Raw genomic sequence first — 19,474 nt, 5'->3', positions numbered from 1 at the left:
CAGCAGGATTAGTGTGTGTGTACGTGAGGGGGGAATAGCAGTTCAAGTTTAGTGTCTGCAGACCAAGAGGTTGATGACAGTTTTATATCTATTAGAATTGAAAATGTTGGGGGTAAAACAAATGTGTGTTTTATTTCATGTGAGCAGGATGGGATGTCTAGGGTGAGTAACTTGGAGGTAAGAAGACTTCTATGTTACCTTGTTTATTATATGCCCCTAATGCTCTTCTGTGGATTGCTTGCTTTTGAGATACTGCTACTTCTGTCAATTTGAAATAAACACTGAGATAAGAAAATAATACAAAAAAATTGTGTACTTACTGTAGTTGAAGCAGTGTGACTGTTTAAAGGTCAGTTAAATGGTCTCTGTTGGGTGAATGTCTCAAATGGAAAATGGCAAAAGTAATTTCTCTTCATCTTTCCTCTTGTGGCTATATTTCTCTTTATTTATGGTATTTTCCTGTTACGTGATTTTCTTTCCCAGGTGGTATTTTGTCACGTTGGTCTTACTTGGGTAGGAGCAGCCTCACTGTCTCCCAGTTGTTTTATAACAGTTTTGAGAGGATTTTGGTCTTCCACGCCCCCCCCCCGTAAAGATGATGGTTTTAGAAGGGACAAAGAGCAGCAAATGTTTTGATGAATTGCATTAGTCCTTGGGTGGGGAGCCCTCATTCTTTTCCAGCTAATGGTAAACAGAAGACAGGAGTGCCTGGTAGCCTTTGTGGTGACAGTTTGGAAATAAGTTGGTACTTCACAGCTTTCTTCTTATGTTACTTGTGTAGAGGGCACCACCGGAGTTGGCGGGTTCTCTGGAAGTTTTGGTAGAGAGTACATGGGGATGGTGCCGTCCTTTCAGTAGCAGTTTCCCTTTCCCTCCCCACTCCTTACCTTCCCCTGGTGTTTGCCACTGTAAGTCCTAATGATTAACTTAGGTGTAAATAAGGTCGGTACAGCGGCTGTAAGTTAAGAACAAAGATGAACAGTGATCAAACAGGCTTCCATAAATCACCATCTTAAAAGTCCATCGCCGCATTGTTAACAAATAGGAGTACTCTCAGGGGTTGAAGAAGGTCAACCTGGTTGCATGTTCTCTCTCCCCTTACAAAGTAGCACACTGAATTTATGTTTCCAAATACATCCCTGGGCACACTGAGCAATTTCTCATGATTTGGAAGTTTGAAAACTTGATCACTAGCTGGAGATTGCTACACAGTACTAACCATGCGGCAGATCAATTTGCAGAAGTCCAAGCTGTGGAAATAAGCTGCAGGTGGAAGAGAGGGTATTTGATCTCTTAAGGTATCTTGGAAATAAGGCTTTGTAATACTTGAGATAAGGTATTCATCCAGGAGAGAGGCTGCTCAGGCAGCTTTAAGTTGATCAAAATAAACAAATAACTGTATTTGAGTAGAATTTATATAATTTCTGGATCAAATGTAATATCTTTTTATTAGTGGGCAAGCTGCTCCTTCTAAGTTTCCATGCCTTTTGGTATCATACAGTGTCTATACTCATCAGATGGTGCTTTTACAAAAATTATGCAGATTTTAAAGATAGGAGAGAGAGAGGGGAGAGAAAAAAAAATTGTAAATTTTTAAAGGAATTTTGTAACCTTTAACATATTTTGAATTAATGGCTCTAGTAAGTCCATTCTGAGATTAAGGTACTTACAACTCCTTTGAAAGATTGGGAGAAGAAGAGAGCACATCATATTTCAGCTTTGCTCTGGAAAATTATGTTGAAGACAAGATAAGTATTTGTTAGAATAAAGTGGGCTAGGCTTCTTCCAAATCTGTATTTCAAGGACCAGCAAAGCTTTGAGAATTTTACGGTGCTCATGAAGAATAATTTAGTTCTTCTTTTTAACCCATTCTTCTCTTCAAGTGTAATGTTAGTCATGGAGCTACATAAGGCACTCGGTTTCACATGAAACCTTGCATTTACTACTTCTCATTATTTCTACTCTTCATACTGATTTGCGAAAAACACTGAAGTTTGTAATAGCTGGTGTAGACAGCATAAAACCTCTGAGCGCCAACGGGATACTTGCCTTTTTTTAAAAAAAAAAACTTAATGATATTTGAAAGGTAAATAGAGGAGCAGTAAGTAGTAGACAGATAAGAAATGAATGTCTAGGTCACCCTAGAAATAGAAATTGGGGAGGGGAGCATACTGGATTTAAAAAACAGGTGCAAAAATTACTGCACCCACTGTTTGTAGGACAATATTTGCATCCGTTTGTTTCTAGCCTGTTTTTCACCTGTTGCAGAGACTTCTGGATTGAGTTAATTCTTTGTAACTAACTGCTACGTTAAGAGTAAGGGCAATCATCCCTCCCCTGCTCTTGCAGTTTCTCATGTGTCTTTATAACCCAGGCTAGGGATGTCATGTTGAAGAGTTTTGTCTGTATGATTTTACTGTTAACAGGTATCTCCTATTAGTGTCCAGCTGAAGAATCATATCTTTGTGATTATGTACTTGGGGTAGCTAAAGCAGGGTCTACATTCAGGAAACTGCGGTATGCTCTGAATCATCAAATGTACAAGAAGTATCTGTGGGGTTGGTTTGTTTGTTTATAAAAAGAGCAACCAAGAAGGGTGAGGAAGAGCAACTGGAGTTGATGGGGAGCAGGAACACAAACCTATCATAGTGATGCAAAAGTTAATAGGTGACACTGTGATTGCTGCTCTTTATGCAGCAGCAGAACATTAGGTTATTTTTGGTGCTTAAAGTAATGTTCAGGATCAGGGCCTCATTGTAAAAGATTGCATGCAACCTCCCACATACACACACGTACACATGTAGCGTGCTCCCCAAGGACTAAATTGTCAGACATTAAGAATGCAAACCATTTATGGGATTTTCATCCCTTTGTGCATCTGTTTTGCAAATACAGAACTCAAAGCCTTAAGTTTGTTTGCATAACGCTCTCTTAGAAGCAGAGCTGTTGAATGGTTAGTTTATCACTTTCACACATGTTAACTATTTAGCCTTATTTAAAGTCCAATTTAGAGAATCCTCCCCCTTGGTTACTGTACAGCTGTAGATGTGACTTATGTGAAGTTTGATATAACTGAAATTGGGAGTAGTAGTATTTGGGATGACGGAGAAATACGGTCCTTACAAGATGAATCAGCTGCTGGGTTAACTTCACATGTTTTCTCCATGGGTGGCTTGTCAGTTTTTAGGTGGTATCTGCTTGGTTTTGCCTCTTGTAAGGGCTGCCTTTCTCTACCTGTCCTTTCAGCTGTTGAATTTGTGCTTAACTTTTTTTTTCATGGGAATAGTGTTGGGTTTTTTTGTTTTTTTTTGTTTTTTTTTTTTTAATTGATTACTGATTAATTTGTTTTGTATGAAAGCCAACCCTAATGGAAAAAGTTAACATACAAAGAAAAAGATACTTTTCTAAAACAAGTTTTGAAAGTAATATTGTTCTTTAAAAGAAAAGTAGTGTAGAAAAAACTCAGTACGAGGAAAAATTAACTATACATAAGAAATCAGTGATGCCATGTAGACAAAAAGAATTGTTAAATGCATGAGCATAATGAACTGAAGAAGCATTGCTTTGAAGTGTCAGCAGGCAAAAGATAATATAGGTGGAAATACAGGTGGCTGCATTTTACTGAGGTTAATTCTCTGTGAAGCAGAAACATTTCCTTGTTCAGACAGCTTTGAATTTTTGACACCTTGAAGTTTCATCTTGTGATGGTGCTGATGTAAACTGTGTGTTACTGTGACTGCATTAACATTACAATTGAAATTACAAGACTTTATAAGGGGAATGGCTCATTAGATTGTTCAGGAGTGCTCCCATGTCTGTTGCTGTTGTGAAAACTGTTTTTAAATTTGGTTGTGAATTACTTTAAAGTATAGTAATAATGAAGTTAGGTGAGCTAGAAAAGTACAGTGATAGGGAGCTGCCTCTTGATAAGTTTTAACTACATACATCTGCTTCTTGGAAAACTGGAGCAAGGAGTTGAGGGATGGGGTGCAAGCTGCCAAAGGACATGCCCCTTGGTAGGAAGTGAAATGCTGCTTCAGTTTAAGCAATATTATACAAAATGACTGAGGGTAGTAACATGTGGGTCCCAGAAGACCAGCCTGACCAGCAACCTGGGACACTGATGTGATACAGTGTAGCCAGTTTTGACCATTTAAGCAGTAAATGCCCTTGGAATGTCTTGAATATTTTGTATCTGGGGATATGTATCAGTGTCATGTAGGAGGGACCTTGTTGTTGTTATGTCAGGTACTGACAGTCCAGAGACCATCTCCATCTATGTCCCATCTTTACACACCCCACCCCAAAATACTTAGAGGGGCAAATAGGATTGTCAGCTATACCTTGTAGCTGTGCTTCATCCCACATCCCACTGTATGCCTTGCTGTCCTCTGTGTTTTGTGGCGTTCACTGCCTCTTGTCCAACATCCCATCAGTCATTAAAGTGCCTTCTTATATTCGTTAAGTCCATGGTGCCAAATACAGTCCTGTGACATCTCTCTCGTTCCTTCTATATGGCACCTACATGGTATATTTCCCAAAACCTGTGCCTTGTGTGGTGTCATTTGCTGCCAGGCTGTGTGCTAGTGTCTCAAGGATGATGTACATTGGTCTACAACACACAGCTTGTCCAGCCTGCTATTTGCAGTGTTCCTCTGGTGCACTGGTGTGCCTCCCAGAAGATGTTCAGACACAGCCAGAGCATCTGATGCGGCCCCTCATCACCTCTAGTTTGGCGCTCTGTCACCACTTTTGCCATGGATAGGATCTGGAAGGTTTTCTGGCAAGGGGGTGGTAATATAGTGCAGGTGAGAAAGAAGCAGATCAGAGATGTTGGGGAGAGGAGTGGGATGGATGATGGGAAGAATGAGACTAGAGAGATGGTCTTCAGCCATACAACATGACATACAGACTGTGTCCTAATTCTGTGATTTCCACACCTTCCAGAGTTTTTGCCTCTGGGGACTTAAATGAGTCCATATTCCTGCTATGGATTAAGCTACAATGTGTATCTCACTAGAACAATAAAATGAAATTAAGTTGTTTCCTTTAAAAAAAAAAAATCTGGTTCCCATAATCTTGTGGGTGACTCCACAGCTAGCACTGAGACTATTTTAGGTTCAGTGCTATTATACTTCTGTAAGCGAAATGGTAAAGTGTTTTAAAGACTTGTTTTGAGTAAAAGTTCTCCTGTAAAAAGTGTGTGTCAGAATAGTATAAAAAAGAAACAACCCAACAAATTCAGCATGGTTATGCGAGTTGGAAAATTCTGGGAAACATATTTCTCTGTGGTTGCATTGATTTAGTGAAAACATCTGTAACTATTAGCAGAAATAAGATTTCTTTCAGGCTTCTTTTTGGAGCTGTTAATGGGTGTGAGGAAATACACCTCTCTGTAAGTGGGGTCCGCAGCTGGTCCAGTGAGGAGCAGCATGGGGGGTCTCTTGAGGTACAGGTCAGGGCTCTGGCAGATGAGCTCTGCTGGGTATAGTTGTGCCACTTTCTGCTGTTTATCCCCTATCCCCCTGCAACTTGCTACCCTCACCCTCTGTGGTAATTCCACAGCACAGATGGCAGACCAGTTTGTGTCCCCCTACATCTTTACCCAATTTACAGCCCACTGTATTAGCTGAAGCTGATGTTGAGCTTATAACGGTCCTATTGCAGTGGCTGAAGCAAAGGCATCCATGCAGCTTGCCTTCTCCTGTCAAGATGCTGATGTTAAGTCGCTGGAACAAGTCTCTGGTGGTGCAGGGGAGCTTTACCTCAGTTTTGGGTAAAAGTGAGTTGGCAGTAACCAACTATGCAGCTCTCTGTGCCATCTGGGATCCAATGAAGTGAATGTTCTGACATCATGTTGTCCCCCTGCGTGTGGCCTCCTTACTGAGAGAGTGAGTCAGGGTGTTGGACCAGCCAGAAGATGAAATGGCAATTGGTCTCCTACCTCAGTTCTTGTTGCCACCTAGCTGCAGAATAGACAAATGCTATGGTGTGCCCATGGGTGGCTTCTTTTTGAGGTAGTTGTCCCATATGCTTTGTACAGGAGAAGGCACATGGTGAAGTGGATTGATTCCCTACAAACCCTAGCGCTGTATGGAGGGAGGGACACAGGTCTTGTCTGTAGATTCTTCCCAACTGCAGCTTTCAGTGGCCAGATACCACTCTGCTTTCATTCCTGGCAAAACTGTTATTTGCATCAATGGAACGAACAGAAAAACAGACTACCTTGACTACAGAAGTTGCAAATTCCTGAGTATAATTTAAAACGTGTTGGCCAGCACATCCCAAAGTGTACTTAGTATGAAGAAAAAGCCTCTGTGGGGTGAGAAAATGAAATACTGGAATCACCTGGCTTTCTCCAGTTTTCACTTTTGATTTTGCCACTTGCTTTTGTTTCCTGCTGGAGGAAGACTTAGTGTTTTTTTGAGGCATCTGCATTTGGATGCTCAGAAGTTGTTTCCCAGAGGAGTGAGATTTTCAAGTTCCAGGGTGGAACAGAATCTCCACATTTAAACTTTGGTGAAAGTTTCATTGTCAGAGTTTTGACACCGTATGTGAGGATGATGCTTTATGTCACTGATAGCCTGTAGGACACATTAATTTATCCTGATGTATGTGGAACAGTTCTACGCTCATTGCTGGAGTGGATTTAATGAAGCTACTCCATGCTGGTGTACTAAAGTAACTAACTTCTGTTGATGCCCTGTTTAAGCGACACCTTTTGCTTAGTCACAGACATCAGTTGCAAGCAACAAAAGACAGAAGAGAATTTTCTAGGGTGAAGGAAGGAGCTGGCAGTGGTTTTAGACATTTTAAATCCTGTTGCATCTCTCTCTTACCACAGCCATTTAGTCATCACTCTTGCCTCCCCTAATGCGTGCATGTGACTTTAAAGTCACATTGAGTGACTGTTCTTTTACCATGCTAAAAGCTCTGTATTTGCTGACACTGTCACTCATGTCTTCACAAGCAAAATGATTTTATTGGGTTGTGACAAACAGTAGGGTATGTTCACTGGACATGGTGGCTGTCAGAAGAGTTTGAATGAATTAGTTCAAGAGCAATCTTTTTTAGTAACAATTAAATGTGAATTTTTCTGTGATTGCAGTAGATTACTGCAGTATGCAGTGCCAAGCTCTGTGGGTTTAAAATAATTTTTTTTTTTGGGGGGGGATAAGTTGATTGCTAGAGGTAATGATAAAAACTTAGGGTGAAAAAGAATAATAAGATCTGTGTCATACTTGCTGGAAGTGCTTCTGTGTCAATGGAGAGCCATTCTAAACCTGTTTAATTACAGCTATTTTAAATGCAACCAACGGACACATAGGAACACCTTTGCATGTATTAGTATATTGGGCCAAGAGGTGTTTTCTTGTCTCAGTTTAGAGTTTATAGTAGTTCTTAGGTGCTAGTTGAACAATAAATGTTGATTAAATAAAAGTGCCCCATTACAGCTACGGTATACTGTCATTTTATTTGGTTCGTGTCACCTTGCTCATGCTGCAGTATACCCAGGGGATGAATGCGAGTTGCATCTTGACACAAGTGGGATATCATTTTTACTGTGAAGTCGGGGAGGATGTTGTCAGCAGCATCCCTGAAGGCATCTTGTGGTATTGGCTAGGAAGCTATTTGGTCTTGTCTGCCTAGGGCAGGTGTGTTCTCTGTTCTAATGTGTTTTGCATGCATTCGCTGAATGTTGGCTTTCACTGCATGTGCTGTTGAAACTTAGAGTGCCAGGTCTATCTGCAGACATATGGATATGCTCCACTTCCATCTCATTTAGTTTGCCAAATAAAATCTGTTAAAGCACAGAGAAAGATTTCTTTCGCCCAGCATAGCTGGACAGTGAGTGATATAGTTGATTCTTAAGTGAAAACCAAAGCATGAGTGTTGTATTGTGTGAAGCTACTTCATCACATGGAACTTAATCCATGATGCAGACAGAGAACGTACACCAAAGTCAGCAGGATGTGCATCAGTTTTCTTCTTCTATTCATCCTTCATCTTCCTCTGGTCAGCAGTCCTGTTCTGGTGATGGCTGGGATTAGCAAAGAGTTACAGCTGAAATGCTGCCAACAAGATATCAAACTGCTGGGTGTTTGAGGTCTTTTAATATGAGCCCTTGCTTGTGGTTCCTGTTCTCCCTTCTTGGAAACCCCTTTTCCTCAGATGAGTATTTGGGGTGGCACTGCGGAGTCTGGCTGCCTGGGGCTGAGTGGTGAGTGCTGAACAAGGCCGTCTCTCATCTCTTCCCTCTTACTTTCAGGTGAGTCAAAATTTCAGCCTCAGAAACCAAATGATACTTAATGGCCTAATAAACAGAAATGGAGTCAATCGCGTTCTCTTGGGGAAGTGGGTGACATCAGCAAGCGTGAGGGCGACAAAGCCTCACTCGGTTATGGCCTACTACATGCAGCAGGGGCCTGCAGCTGGGCACAGGTGTCCAGTCCAGCTCTGCTGGTGAAAGACATAACTGTATGTGTATTCTGACCCACCTGCCTTCAAATCGGTGGGAATGGAATAGAATATAATTTTGTTTGTTTGTTTCCTGGTACACTCCTTAATTTCTAGAGGGAATGCCCTGTCAAAACAAAAAAGACTTTAATTTCTGTTTCTCTGTGGTTGTGGTTTAGTGATATGTTTTACAGTGTAGTAAAGTATGATTGGGCTATGTCTTCATTCTTGTATCTCTTTTATAAAAGAGATTTTTTCTAGTTAAACCTGTATTTCATTATGCTGTTACCTGGTTTTTTTTTTGGTTTTTTGGGTTTTTTTGTTTTGTATTTTTTTTTTAAGAAATGTGGCATGCCAGCACAATTCACTTTTCAGTTTCTAGAGCACAGCATTTTAATTTTGCCTTTAATTTGAAGCCTTAAACCTATGTCATAGTAAGAAACCCCCTATGGAAAACAGTAGAAATAGGTTTTTCTTCCCCTATCCCAATTTCTTCCTGAGCTCCCTGAAAAAGAGCTATTAAAGAGAAAGAAAACTCAACTTTTTGAGTTTTAGCTGAAATGCTTTTGGAATTAAATACCACTAACTTCATTTATTATAGAATTACTTTTATCTCGGTTTATTGTATGCTACCATTCACTCATGTAAAATATATTTTTGCTGTCCTGATGCAAGTTCAGTCATTGTCAGCTTAAGGTATGATTTCTAAATTAATTCACTCTTGTGATTTCCCACTCACTGTTAATATCTCAGGCTGGATTACAACCCACAAGAGCAGCTGTATGATTCACTGTGATCTATTTCCTAGCATTACTAGGATCTATTTCTGCTGTGTTGTGGTGAGGTTGTTTTTCTTTTTTTTTTTTTTTCTTTCTTTTTTTTTTTTTTTTACCTAGTCTGTGAAAGGTTTCATTATACCTTTGGCTTAAATTGATGTCATGATTCAGTATTAGTGTTTAGCCTTTTCCTCTACCATCACCCCACTCCCCCCCTTTCCCTTCTATTTCTCTATATATAGAGTTTTCGCATTTTGGGGAAAATCTTGTGTCACTATTGCAGTAAATACTAACACCAATAGTAGCTTTCTGTAGTGAAGAGATCAGAAAGCTACTATTGGTGTTAGTATTTACTGCAGTGAAGAGAGAACAATTTTCTTAAGTCTTAAGATAAAAGTAAGCAAAAGGAAGCTGCCATCAACATTTTGGTGCTGTGTATGTCACAGCTGTGGAAGTCCTGTGCCCTGTCAGCCATCCAGCTGAGCATCCTACCCTGAATGTTTGTCAAAAAAAATAATGTTAAGGAGGATCATAGGAAAGATGACAGATTGTGCGTTTCCTCCTGTAGACTTTCTCAAGCCTTCAGCCAGTTCTGTTTGACTCTTTCAGAGTCAGGCGTGACTTCTGTGGCACTTTCTCTCGTGAACCTGTTCACCTTTCCCTGAACCCATATGGATGTTGAACACTCATTGCATACTACCGTGTGAAGAATCACTCTTATTGCTTGTTTGGACCTGTTACGTGCTAGCTTCAATGGCTTTCACTAATTCCTGTATTGGAAGAGGCAATGTGTAATCAGTGCTTTTTCTGTTCTTCTGTGCCACTTCTGGCTTTATAGGCCTCTATTGTGTCCTTCCTCTCCCTACATTTTCTTCTGTAGAGACTCCACTCTTACTCCATCTGTGCTTGGTTTCCTGAAAAAAAAAAAAACTGTGAGGGAAATCTGAGTGGATTTTTCTGGCTTTTGTAGAGAGAAGTCTTGCTTTGCAAACCTGCTAGAGTTTTGGAAGGGTTCAGCAAGCATGGACAAAAGCTATTTTGACTCTTCCTTAACACATTTCATGATTTACCCTGTGAAGTGTCATAGCTTATAGTTGTCCTCAAATTTACAGTCTGGAGCATAATAATGGGTACTGCTGGAATGGCCTCAATCAGTGGCTTTGTAGGGAGGACTGGTAAAAAGTATAGCTCAGCGGAAGGCCTGTCAGTCTGAGGTTGCATCTATATGGAGCGACTAAAGGTTAAACAGGGTCTCCATAGCCTTTCTGGTCAGGATAGTTTACAACCTAAATTTACCTACCAGTTCTTTTAATAAAAGGCAAAGCTTTCAGTTTTGCATTCAAAAGAAGCTAAGGGATTTATGGATGGATTTGAATGGAATGAAAGGATTTATTTTGAGGTAGTGTGAACTCATGTGTATGTAGTCTGTTTTTCCAGGCTAAATGTGTTAGTTGGAAATACTGAAAATAGGAACATGTTGCGAAAGGCAACTGTCAGTCAGAGGGGATTACAGAGGGGACAGTAAAGCACTCATTATCGAAGTTGAAGGCTTCGCCCTTTCCATCTGTCCTGCTGTGACCTTCATGACAGAGCTGCCCTTTGCATCCCGGCTGGCAGGCAGAGGCCACTAATTTGTCTGGTTCCATCCCTATATGAAGGGGGGGACAGACAAGAAACTTCTGTACTATTCTGGCTCTTCTAGGCAATGCCTGTCCTCAGCAAAGCTAGACCTAATGCCTGGTGAGGCAACAGGCTGTGCCTGCTTGGTTACGATGCAGGCAATTGACCAGAAATGTGGAAGACTTGCTTCCAATGAGAACTTATTTTATGAACAAGCTGGTTTATGCAGGAGACGTTTTGTGATGCTGATAATAAGCAGCTCTTGCTCTTCAATTCCATGGGTGTTTTTTTTTTCCTAAGTGATTGATACTTCAGATGGTGGCAGTGTTATGATTGTGAAACTACTTGGGTTAAAAAATTGAACGAGGAGGTATTTTTACCTTTGTACACTAGAGAGTAATTCAAAGATCTCTTGAAGACTTTTATTTTTTCTTGGCAAACTAAGGCCTTTGAGCTCTTTTCTGGCACCTATAAGTGGCTCACACCAGATGATAACTAACTTTTGTTTTTGAAAACTTATGGAAAGATAAATGCTAAAACAATTATGATAGCTAGGAAACAATCAGGCGTGTGGGTCCTAGAAAGTCTGTTCATACCTACACTCTAATTATTACTGAATTAAGTTTCCACTGACTGCTCTAGATTTATTTTTTTTATCATGCTTTTAAAGGACCTTGAATTCCTTTGTTAAAGTCATCCCTGGCTCTGTCTGTAATATTGCAGGAGGAGAATGGCATCCGTGGAGTTACAATGGAACAACCTTCCCACTGTGTTCTATATTAACCAAAGCTGTGTGTTTGTTTTCTTTCTCCTTGAACTTTTCAATTTGTTCCTTTTCGCTCTGCACCTGTCCTACTGAGCCGCTCCAACATTTCACAGCTGTCTTGCAGACCCTTTTTTCTTACTTTCATTTGCCTTCTGTTTCACCTGCTTATGAAGTAGCTCTTTTCTCTTGTTCATTTCCTCCTGCTTTTTCTTGTATTAATTTCTTCCAGTCCTGGAAAGAGATGGAGGAAATGAAGGGAGGAAGCTATCGCAATAACAGTTATAAAATGATGTGGAATATAAATGATAGTATAATGGCATGTACCATGGGGTGTGTCAAAGATTCTCCTAGAATTGATGATCTTTCAAAGCTTGGGAGGATGGATTGAAGTTGGTGTGTGCAAGGAGTCTTTGGAGACTAAAAGTGGCAACTGAATAGACCCTGAAGGGGAGACCAGAATAAGAGTGACTTTCTTAGGTGGGAAGGTCAGATTCTTACAACATTTAAACATGTGTTTCTTAAAGTGATGAGGCAAAAAAGACTTCGGCAGTCCCACCTAGCCAGCTATCCAAGGTCCAAGGGAGTCCCTCAATGGGCTGAGGGTTGTAGTTGAACCTTGGTGTTACCCTCAGACACCAGGTGCGACCAGTTTGTTAGGGCCACCCAACAGAGAAGATATGAGTTACATGTTTTTAATAATAAGGCTGTGTTTCCTTGAGACCGTGAGCAATGATCCCTGTGGTAGTGCTATGTGAAGGAGAAGGTCTTGTATTTAGGAGCTCTTCCTCTGTTCAAGTGGTTCGTGCTCTTCTTCCCCTTCCTTGCTCCCCCCATGTTGGGGTATATAGACGCTGTGGTCTCACAAGAGAAGAGAGTGAAGAAGGGTGGGATGGTGGGAGGAAAGAAGAGGTGGTGAGTCAGCCGTGGCCATAATATATTAGTTAACTGTTTTTATTACGTTATGGTAGGTAAATTATTTGGTAATGTCCAGCACAGAAGTTGAGCAAACCCCATGAAACTACTTAACAACTCTACTTACAAAAACACACGTCTCTAGTACTTTGGGAGTCAGATATGCGTTGCTGAATGGCTGACATCTATCAACAGTAGAAATGTTAATTCTCTTTGAATAGTAAACTGATAGTTATGGCTTAGACCCAAGTCTCCCCCTTAACTCCCTCAAAGTTGTGTTTTTCCCTCAATTCTTATTCAAAATAACTTTCTTAATCATGGAAACAGACTGAGGTTGGTATCAGTGCAAATCTGTAAGTGTAAGCCCTGTCCTAATGTTTTTGCATGAATGCAAGGTATTGAATATCTTCTGGGGTGCTTTTAGTGGTGGTGGAAGGTTATTTTAGACAGAAAAGTCTAGACAGGTCTTAGGATCTATTGCATGTCTCTACACCTGCCAAAATTTTGGAGGGAATTTTGTTCAAGTTACACTGGAGTTCCTCAGAAGGGTTTTCACAATATGAATAACACTAACTAGACTAATCTCTCTCTCCCTCCCTCCCCCCAAAACCACTGCTACTCTTGGTGTAAAACTTGGGTAACGTTCTGCAATTGCTATTTCTATTTCCGTCTTCCCTCATTCTCTAACAATTAGGTAAATAGGAAGGATGTTACCTTTCACACATGGTTTTGATGTATGTGCAAGGAATAATATAAAGATTTCTCACATGCAATTGAGGCAAATGCTTTTTGAACACACATTGAGCATAAGATAAATAGATTAAATTTCGGAAGGGCTTTTTAGTGAGTAAAGGAGGTAAATATGGATATCTTTTCCAATGTCAGTTGTATTTTTTCAGAAATAGGGAAAACTATTTTCTTGCTTGAACCTGCTTATATTGCACCGTTGAAAATGACCTGGCATATAAGAAAGCATCTTTCTGAGTCATGTAGGCTGCTTTTTATAGTTTTTTAATTAATCTAAGTTTCTCAGAAATACCTAGACTTTGCTAGTGGGCAATACCAAGTCTACATGAGGCTCAAGTTCACAGACAAAATACGTGGCAAGAACAGAGATGTTTGGAAGAAGGAAAAAATGAGCAATTCATTTAGAATACCAGTGGCATTCCAATGCTGACTTCTTAAACTTGGCTTAAATATTATTTATTTATTTTGCTGAACTGATTTGTAAGTCCTTTTTTTCCTCCCTTCTCCTTTTCCTCTTGGAGAAATAGGAATTTTTTTGGTTTGCATATGATGTTTGAACATTTCATTCATATGATGGAAAATTAAACAATGGGCTATAAATGTGGTGGCAATCTCAATTAAAATATTTAAGATTTTTACATATGTTTCTTAGTAAAAATAATAACAATGCTAACGTTAGTAAGCTCATCTTAAACCATTCATGAATGCTTGGCATGAGCATGTGGGTCTGTCTTCACTTCCTACTTTGCATAGTTTTGGTCACTTAATCTTAAATACATTTCTAGCTGAGTGGCTGTGCCTCTGTGTTGACTGTTTTGAATTAACATTTGTGTGATTTTGTAATATTTTATTTTATAAAATATAGTCGTACAGTGTGATTGTAGAAGTACTGTTTTTAAGGACTCTTATTAAAATATGTTTTAGAGGTTGCAGTTCAAGTTAAAATAGGCCTTCAAGAACAGGCAAGCGTAGATTTAAAAAAAAAAAAGCACAGGCAAGCTGAAAGCCATAGTTGTATTTCTTGGAGGGGTTATATACATTCGTGAGTCTCACGTTTTAGCATAGAATGAAGATCTAGGAAGTTGAGTCAGCCCACCGAAAGGAGAGTAGGCAAAAGCAATGCTGCATCCAAAAAACTTAAAAAAAAATAAAAACTTCATTGCATTCTGAATACAGGGTTTTATTTTAGGTGTTTGTGTAATTTGTGATGAAAACTATGGGCTTACAATGGCAAATGATGGGAAACAGTGGTCTGCAAGACAGCATTAAAAATTGGGAATGCCAAATATGTGCACTGTATGTCAGCCTCAGTTGAGAATTTGTTTTGAAAAAATAAATTGTTAAACAATGAAGGCCAGATCTTTTTATTATTTTTCCTGGGAAAAGAGTTTGTATAGCCTAAGGGAGAATTTGGTGCCTGTGGGAAAGAGAACACTGGGCTCAATTTTCAAAATTTATGTGGCCTTGCCAAGACAGATGGGAGGAAACAAGAGTGCACCCCAAACAACTGTAGCCCTGGGAGACTGCTCATCTTGCATGTGGGTTTTCCCATTCATAATTATGCTTAAAAATCAAGCTGTGCATGCTAGTAGCTCTGCACGTGGAGGAATCAAGCTTGTTCAGCCGGATTTTGATGTACTGCAATAATTAAGCTTGCCCGAGTCATGTAAAGGGGTGACTGTTAAGTGCCAGGGTGTCTGTCCTTATTAATTTCTGCGCGAGCATTATAAAGGCAAGTGATGCGTGTTAAGTAAGCCTGTGCCTTTGAGAGTCCATAAGCTACAAATCTGCTATGACCAGACACTGCAAGGCAGCAGTGAATGCTCACACTGCTGTTATGAAATGAGTATGTTTCATGTGACTCCTGGAACCCCCCTTGTGATTTGTCTCAAATGTTTCTTGGCAGTAGAGTGTGCTGGGAGTGCTTGTTTTCCAGGCTGCTACTGGAACTGGAGTGGAACTGAGTGCTGGTCTTCTGGCTCTTGTTTCCTTGTAGCTCAGGCTGCTGTTTGTGTTTCTCATCTCCAGCGTTCGACATCCTGTCCATCTCAATGGCTTCCTTTTGAGCCAGCATAGTGGATAAACATCCTTTATACAGCTAAAAGTTCAATTTTTTTTTTTTAAACTGAAGGATCAAACAATGTAGCTATTGTGAATGATACAAATTAATGTCGAATGTGTAGCCTGAATTTTCGCCTGTGTCATTTCAGTGAACGTGGTATATTTCTACAAAAAAAGATCTAATTGGTTCTGTTCTGTTTGGTCTAGCTAATATGTTGAAGTGATTAAGAGCACTGCACCACCTTTAAAACAACTCATCCATCCAAATTTTTTTTCCCCGGATTGTTACCTCTCAAAGGATCATTAAGAACAGAGGAAATGAGGAGAGTACACAAGAAAACAGGATTAACACATGAAGTTCAGTTAAATAAAATAGAAGGAAAACCAGAAATCTGTTCTGTAATCACTGGCAAAATACTTTAGAGAAACAGGACCATAGAATCACAAGGTAAAGTGAGGATTTGGAGGATATTGCTGGGACAAAGTACTCTGTTTTAAAAACACTTCATTAAATACAAAAGTGAATTAGATTTCTTATTGGTGTGTGCCATTAATCCTTAGCAAGGGGAAGGAATGGCTGGTTCAGGAAGCTTCAGGGTCTCATAAATCAAGGGAATAATAAGACTTGAGTGAAACATAATTTTGATTGCTTTGCCTTTGATTGTTCCATTTTCCTCTCATCGTTCATTCAGCCCTTTTATATAGAAGTGGATGGGGAACTGTGGGTTTTTGTGGTTTTGTTTGTTTGCTTGTTTAACCAGGCTTTAGGCAAGATCTTTGTTCTTGTGTTTGTGTTTTTCTTTTTTTTTTTTTTTTTTTTTGGTCAGTTTTTTTTGTTGTTGTTGATTTGGTTGGTGTTCAGGGATTTGGGTTAACCCTGATAACTGAGTCTATGCATGGCCCCTGATAGCTTTGCTTTGGCAGACACCAAAGGGACATTCTTACCTGCTGAGCTTGATCCACAAGGAGCAGGTGGGTCGTGCATTGACTTAGGTGACCCAAAGACCCACATAACCTGTGTGCTCTGTTCCTATGCCCCTGTGGTACAACTACAGTCACACTGCAACTTGCTTTCATGATTTGGCATTGCATCACATATTGTATGAACTTGCAGTTTGTGTCTTTTGCAGGGTTTCTTTTTGTTGTGTTTTTTTTTTTTTAATTGGGGGGAAGGGAAAGAAAAGACAGAAATTTATAACTGCATCCCCTTCTCTCTCTTGTGTTTTGGTAGGCCTGGATGATTGCCTGCAGCAGTATGTCCATAAGTTTGAACGGGAGAAGATAAATGGTGAACAGCTGTTACAGATTTCTCATCAGGACCTTGAAGACTTGGGTATCTCACGGATTGGACACCAGGAACTGGTTCTAGAGGCTGTGGATCTCCTGTGTGCTCTGGTTAGTTAAGTGGTGAACGGGCATGCAAAGAATTTCTTACAGTGCTGTTTTGGGTGATTAATTAAGGCAAGTCTTGATAAAACCAGAATACCCATGTCTCTTGCTTTCTGTTACACATAAAGGTAAAAGAAAACAGTAAGAATTTGTTTAATTCTCACAAACTTTGTGTTAATAGCTTCTTAACTTTTTCCCTGGTAAGAGGCAATGCTAATTCATTTGGTTGCACTTCTAAAGAAAGAAGTTGTCTGAGTAGCATTGTTAGATCTTGTAGCTCCTGTTAGTGAACAGAGTGATTAAAATTGCTATTGAGTAGACTGAATTTGTCATAGAAGATAGAAGGTGTACTGTTGAAATAACAGCTGCTAATGGTTCCTCACGTCAGTTGAAAGGGGTTTGGGGAATTTCTGTAGTCTACATGCAAAGTGAAAAAAAGGTTGAAATGAGGGATGTTTTGCTAACTCAGTTACAGTTGAGTTGAAGTCTCATTGGATTCGGAACTTAAGCTGTTCTTCTGTCTTCTGATATATAGCTGCACAGATACTTTTAAAACAAACACACTCTGAAAAGAACAAATGTATTTCGGATTGTTTTGCTAGTGCAGGCTTTATTTAAAAGCTGTAGTTTGGACATGGTCTTGAAGATGTGTTTGATGTAACACAGCAAATGAGTGCTGGAGGTATATATGATTAAACCAGGGAGAAGGGTGGAAAAGGCTGCCCGATCATTCCTCAGCCAGGACTGGCTCACCTTCCTTTCATTAGACAAAACTTGCAGCACTGAGGATACTCTTCTTAAAATGGAAAGTCTTTATTTGCTGCAGAGAGGTGCTACAGGGATCTTTCATACTCCATAACCAGGGAGAAATTGGATAGCCTGTACTGAAAGAAGTGTATTTAATGAAATCACTTCATACAATCTGAAATGTTTCCCTAAGAGTTGCTTTATAGTTGAAAAACATTTTATTTCCTCTTCAGTGTTTGATCTGTCAAAAATTTTTAACATTTAACTTGAAAATCTAATAGAACATAATTAGCCGGAAATGCAAGTCATGTTGTGGGAAGGGATAATCTGTCGGGCAAGTGAAGGGGTTTGGTGAGTTAGTAAGTGTACTGTGCTGTATAGAGTCCTGACTGAAGTGATGGATGTGGCAGCCCCCAAAGGCACTTTTTTCCTCATGCTTTTTAAAATATTAGAATAAAATGAACAAAGCTGGATGACTGCCAGAACCTAAAGCTGTGTTTTATCTCCTACAATTTCCTTCTAATTTCCTTTGTAGACAAAAGTTTTGACCTCAGACTCGTTTCTGTAAATCCTTTGTGAAATGCAGCTCAAGTTAATGCATTAGGCAGAGTTCACATATTGCAGCTGAAATGTCCTTGTTCTCTTTTAAGAGGTGGAGGAAGAATTCCTGTGTTTTAGGTCTGCCGTTTGTCACCTCCTTGATGCCCCTTCCCTTGAGTTTTTGAGATTGCTGTGCAAAATCACTGTTGATTTTTGTTCCTGAGGGAATGGTGTGTTTTGAGGTCTAGAGTTCTAGTGACAGCCAATCTTTTATTTTGCTGTCTCTTTTTGTGTGAGAGAATAAAGGTTTCCATATTCCACCTGTATTAGTTCTTTGAAAGTGGGTCTGTATTGGCGTCATTTAGTGGATGTCTTGTGTGTGTGCATGATGACATTTCCCTAACTTTTGGAGCCTTGAATTAAAAAGCAAAGGAACAATTTTTAAGGATTTTTTTCTTTTCCACACCCCACTTCTAGCTCACACTGTGGAAATGTGACATTGGCTGGCCCAGCCTGAGATCAGGCTTTTAAAATTCTTGCTCTTGGCAAGGGGGAGGAAAGGGCTGAGAAGGGGTTTCGGTGGTTCTGGAGTTCTCATGGAGAATTTACCTTTTTATCTAGTTTTTTTTGCCTTGGCAGTTTTCCAACTGAGCTTCCTTCAGATCAGTGCCTTGGTCCCCTCACGCCACAAGAACGCTTGCAGCTCTAAAGGCAGTGAAGCAGCTGTCTCTGGAACATCTTTCTCCTGCAATAACTCTTTTTGAGCATTGAGCATACAGACTTTTTTTCCAGCCTCAGTAGATCAGTTGTAAAAATACAGTGTGAAGGAAGCTCTTTCCTTGAAAAAGGACACCAAATACACACATATATATATATATATCCCCCCCTTTTCAGATTTTATAGGGATAGAGCCCTCTTTGGCAGCTACATTGCCAAGCTGAAAAAATGTCTGCAAATGAACTCTAGAACCAGTATAGCTGGAAGAGAAATGAATGCATCTTTCTTTGCTGCTTTGGTGATGAGGCTGTGTTCTCTCATTTCCTCATAGCAGTGTCTACATGTGCAACAAAGCTGCAGCTGAAGAGGCAGCAGGAGAGTGTGGACAGGGATAAAAAGTGAAGGTTTCCTGTGAGCACGCATTTCTGTTGCTCTTGAGCTGGTCTGATAGACTTCTCTGGACAGGTGTTGAAGACTTAAGGAATTTAGAGGACATATTAAAGAAATTGAATTCCCCAGAGGGGGTAAAAATCATCAACTTGAGTGCCTCCATTTTTTTGTCAATGACAATATTTGCTTGGGGGAGAAAAGGGATGGGAGGAAGGCATTTCTTAGTTGACTGAAGTATTTGGGGAAAGAGGGAACAAACGTACATAATTTTTTTTTTTTTTTTTTTTTTTAAAACTCATGCAAGACCACAAAAGAAGGAGCAGGGATCAAGAAAAAAAGCTTTCTCAGCCAA

The 19,474-nt window shown here is 39.9% G+C and overlaps 1 protein-coding gene across 3 annotated transcripts in view; it reads left to right on the top strand.

Moving 5' to 3' along the window:
- CNKSR3 (CNKSR family member 3) overlaps window positions 1–19,474 on the top strand; it is a 60,078-nt gene that overhangs the window by 15,318 nt on the left and 25,286 nt on the right. For all 3 annotated transcript variants that reach the window (XM_035899817.1, XM_009644288.2, XM_035899816.1), the window contains exon 2: window positions 16,571–16,734. In XM_035899817.1, the coding sequence (XP_035755710.1) occupies window positions 16,571–16,734 (164 nt within the window). The remainder of the gene's footprint in view (window positions 1–16,570; window positions 16,735–19,474) is intronic.

This window comes from Egretta garzetta, unplaced genomic scaffold, assembly GCF_000687185.1.
Source record: "Egretta garzetta isolate BGI_Z169 unplaced genomic scaffold, ASM68718v1 scaffold397, whole genome shotgun sequence".
Taxonomy (NCBI): Eukaryota; Metazoa; Chordata; class Aves; order Pelecaniformes; family Ardeidae; genus Egretta; species Egretta garzetta.
Note: the sequence above shows the minus strand (reverse complement) of the source record. Positions and strands in the feature narration are given on the sequence as shown.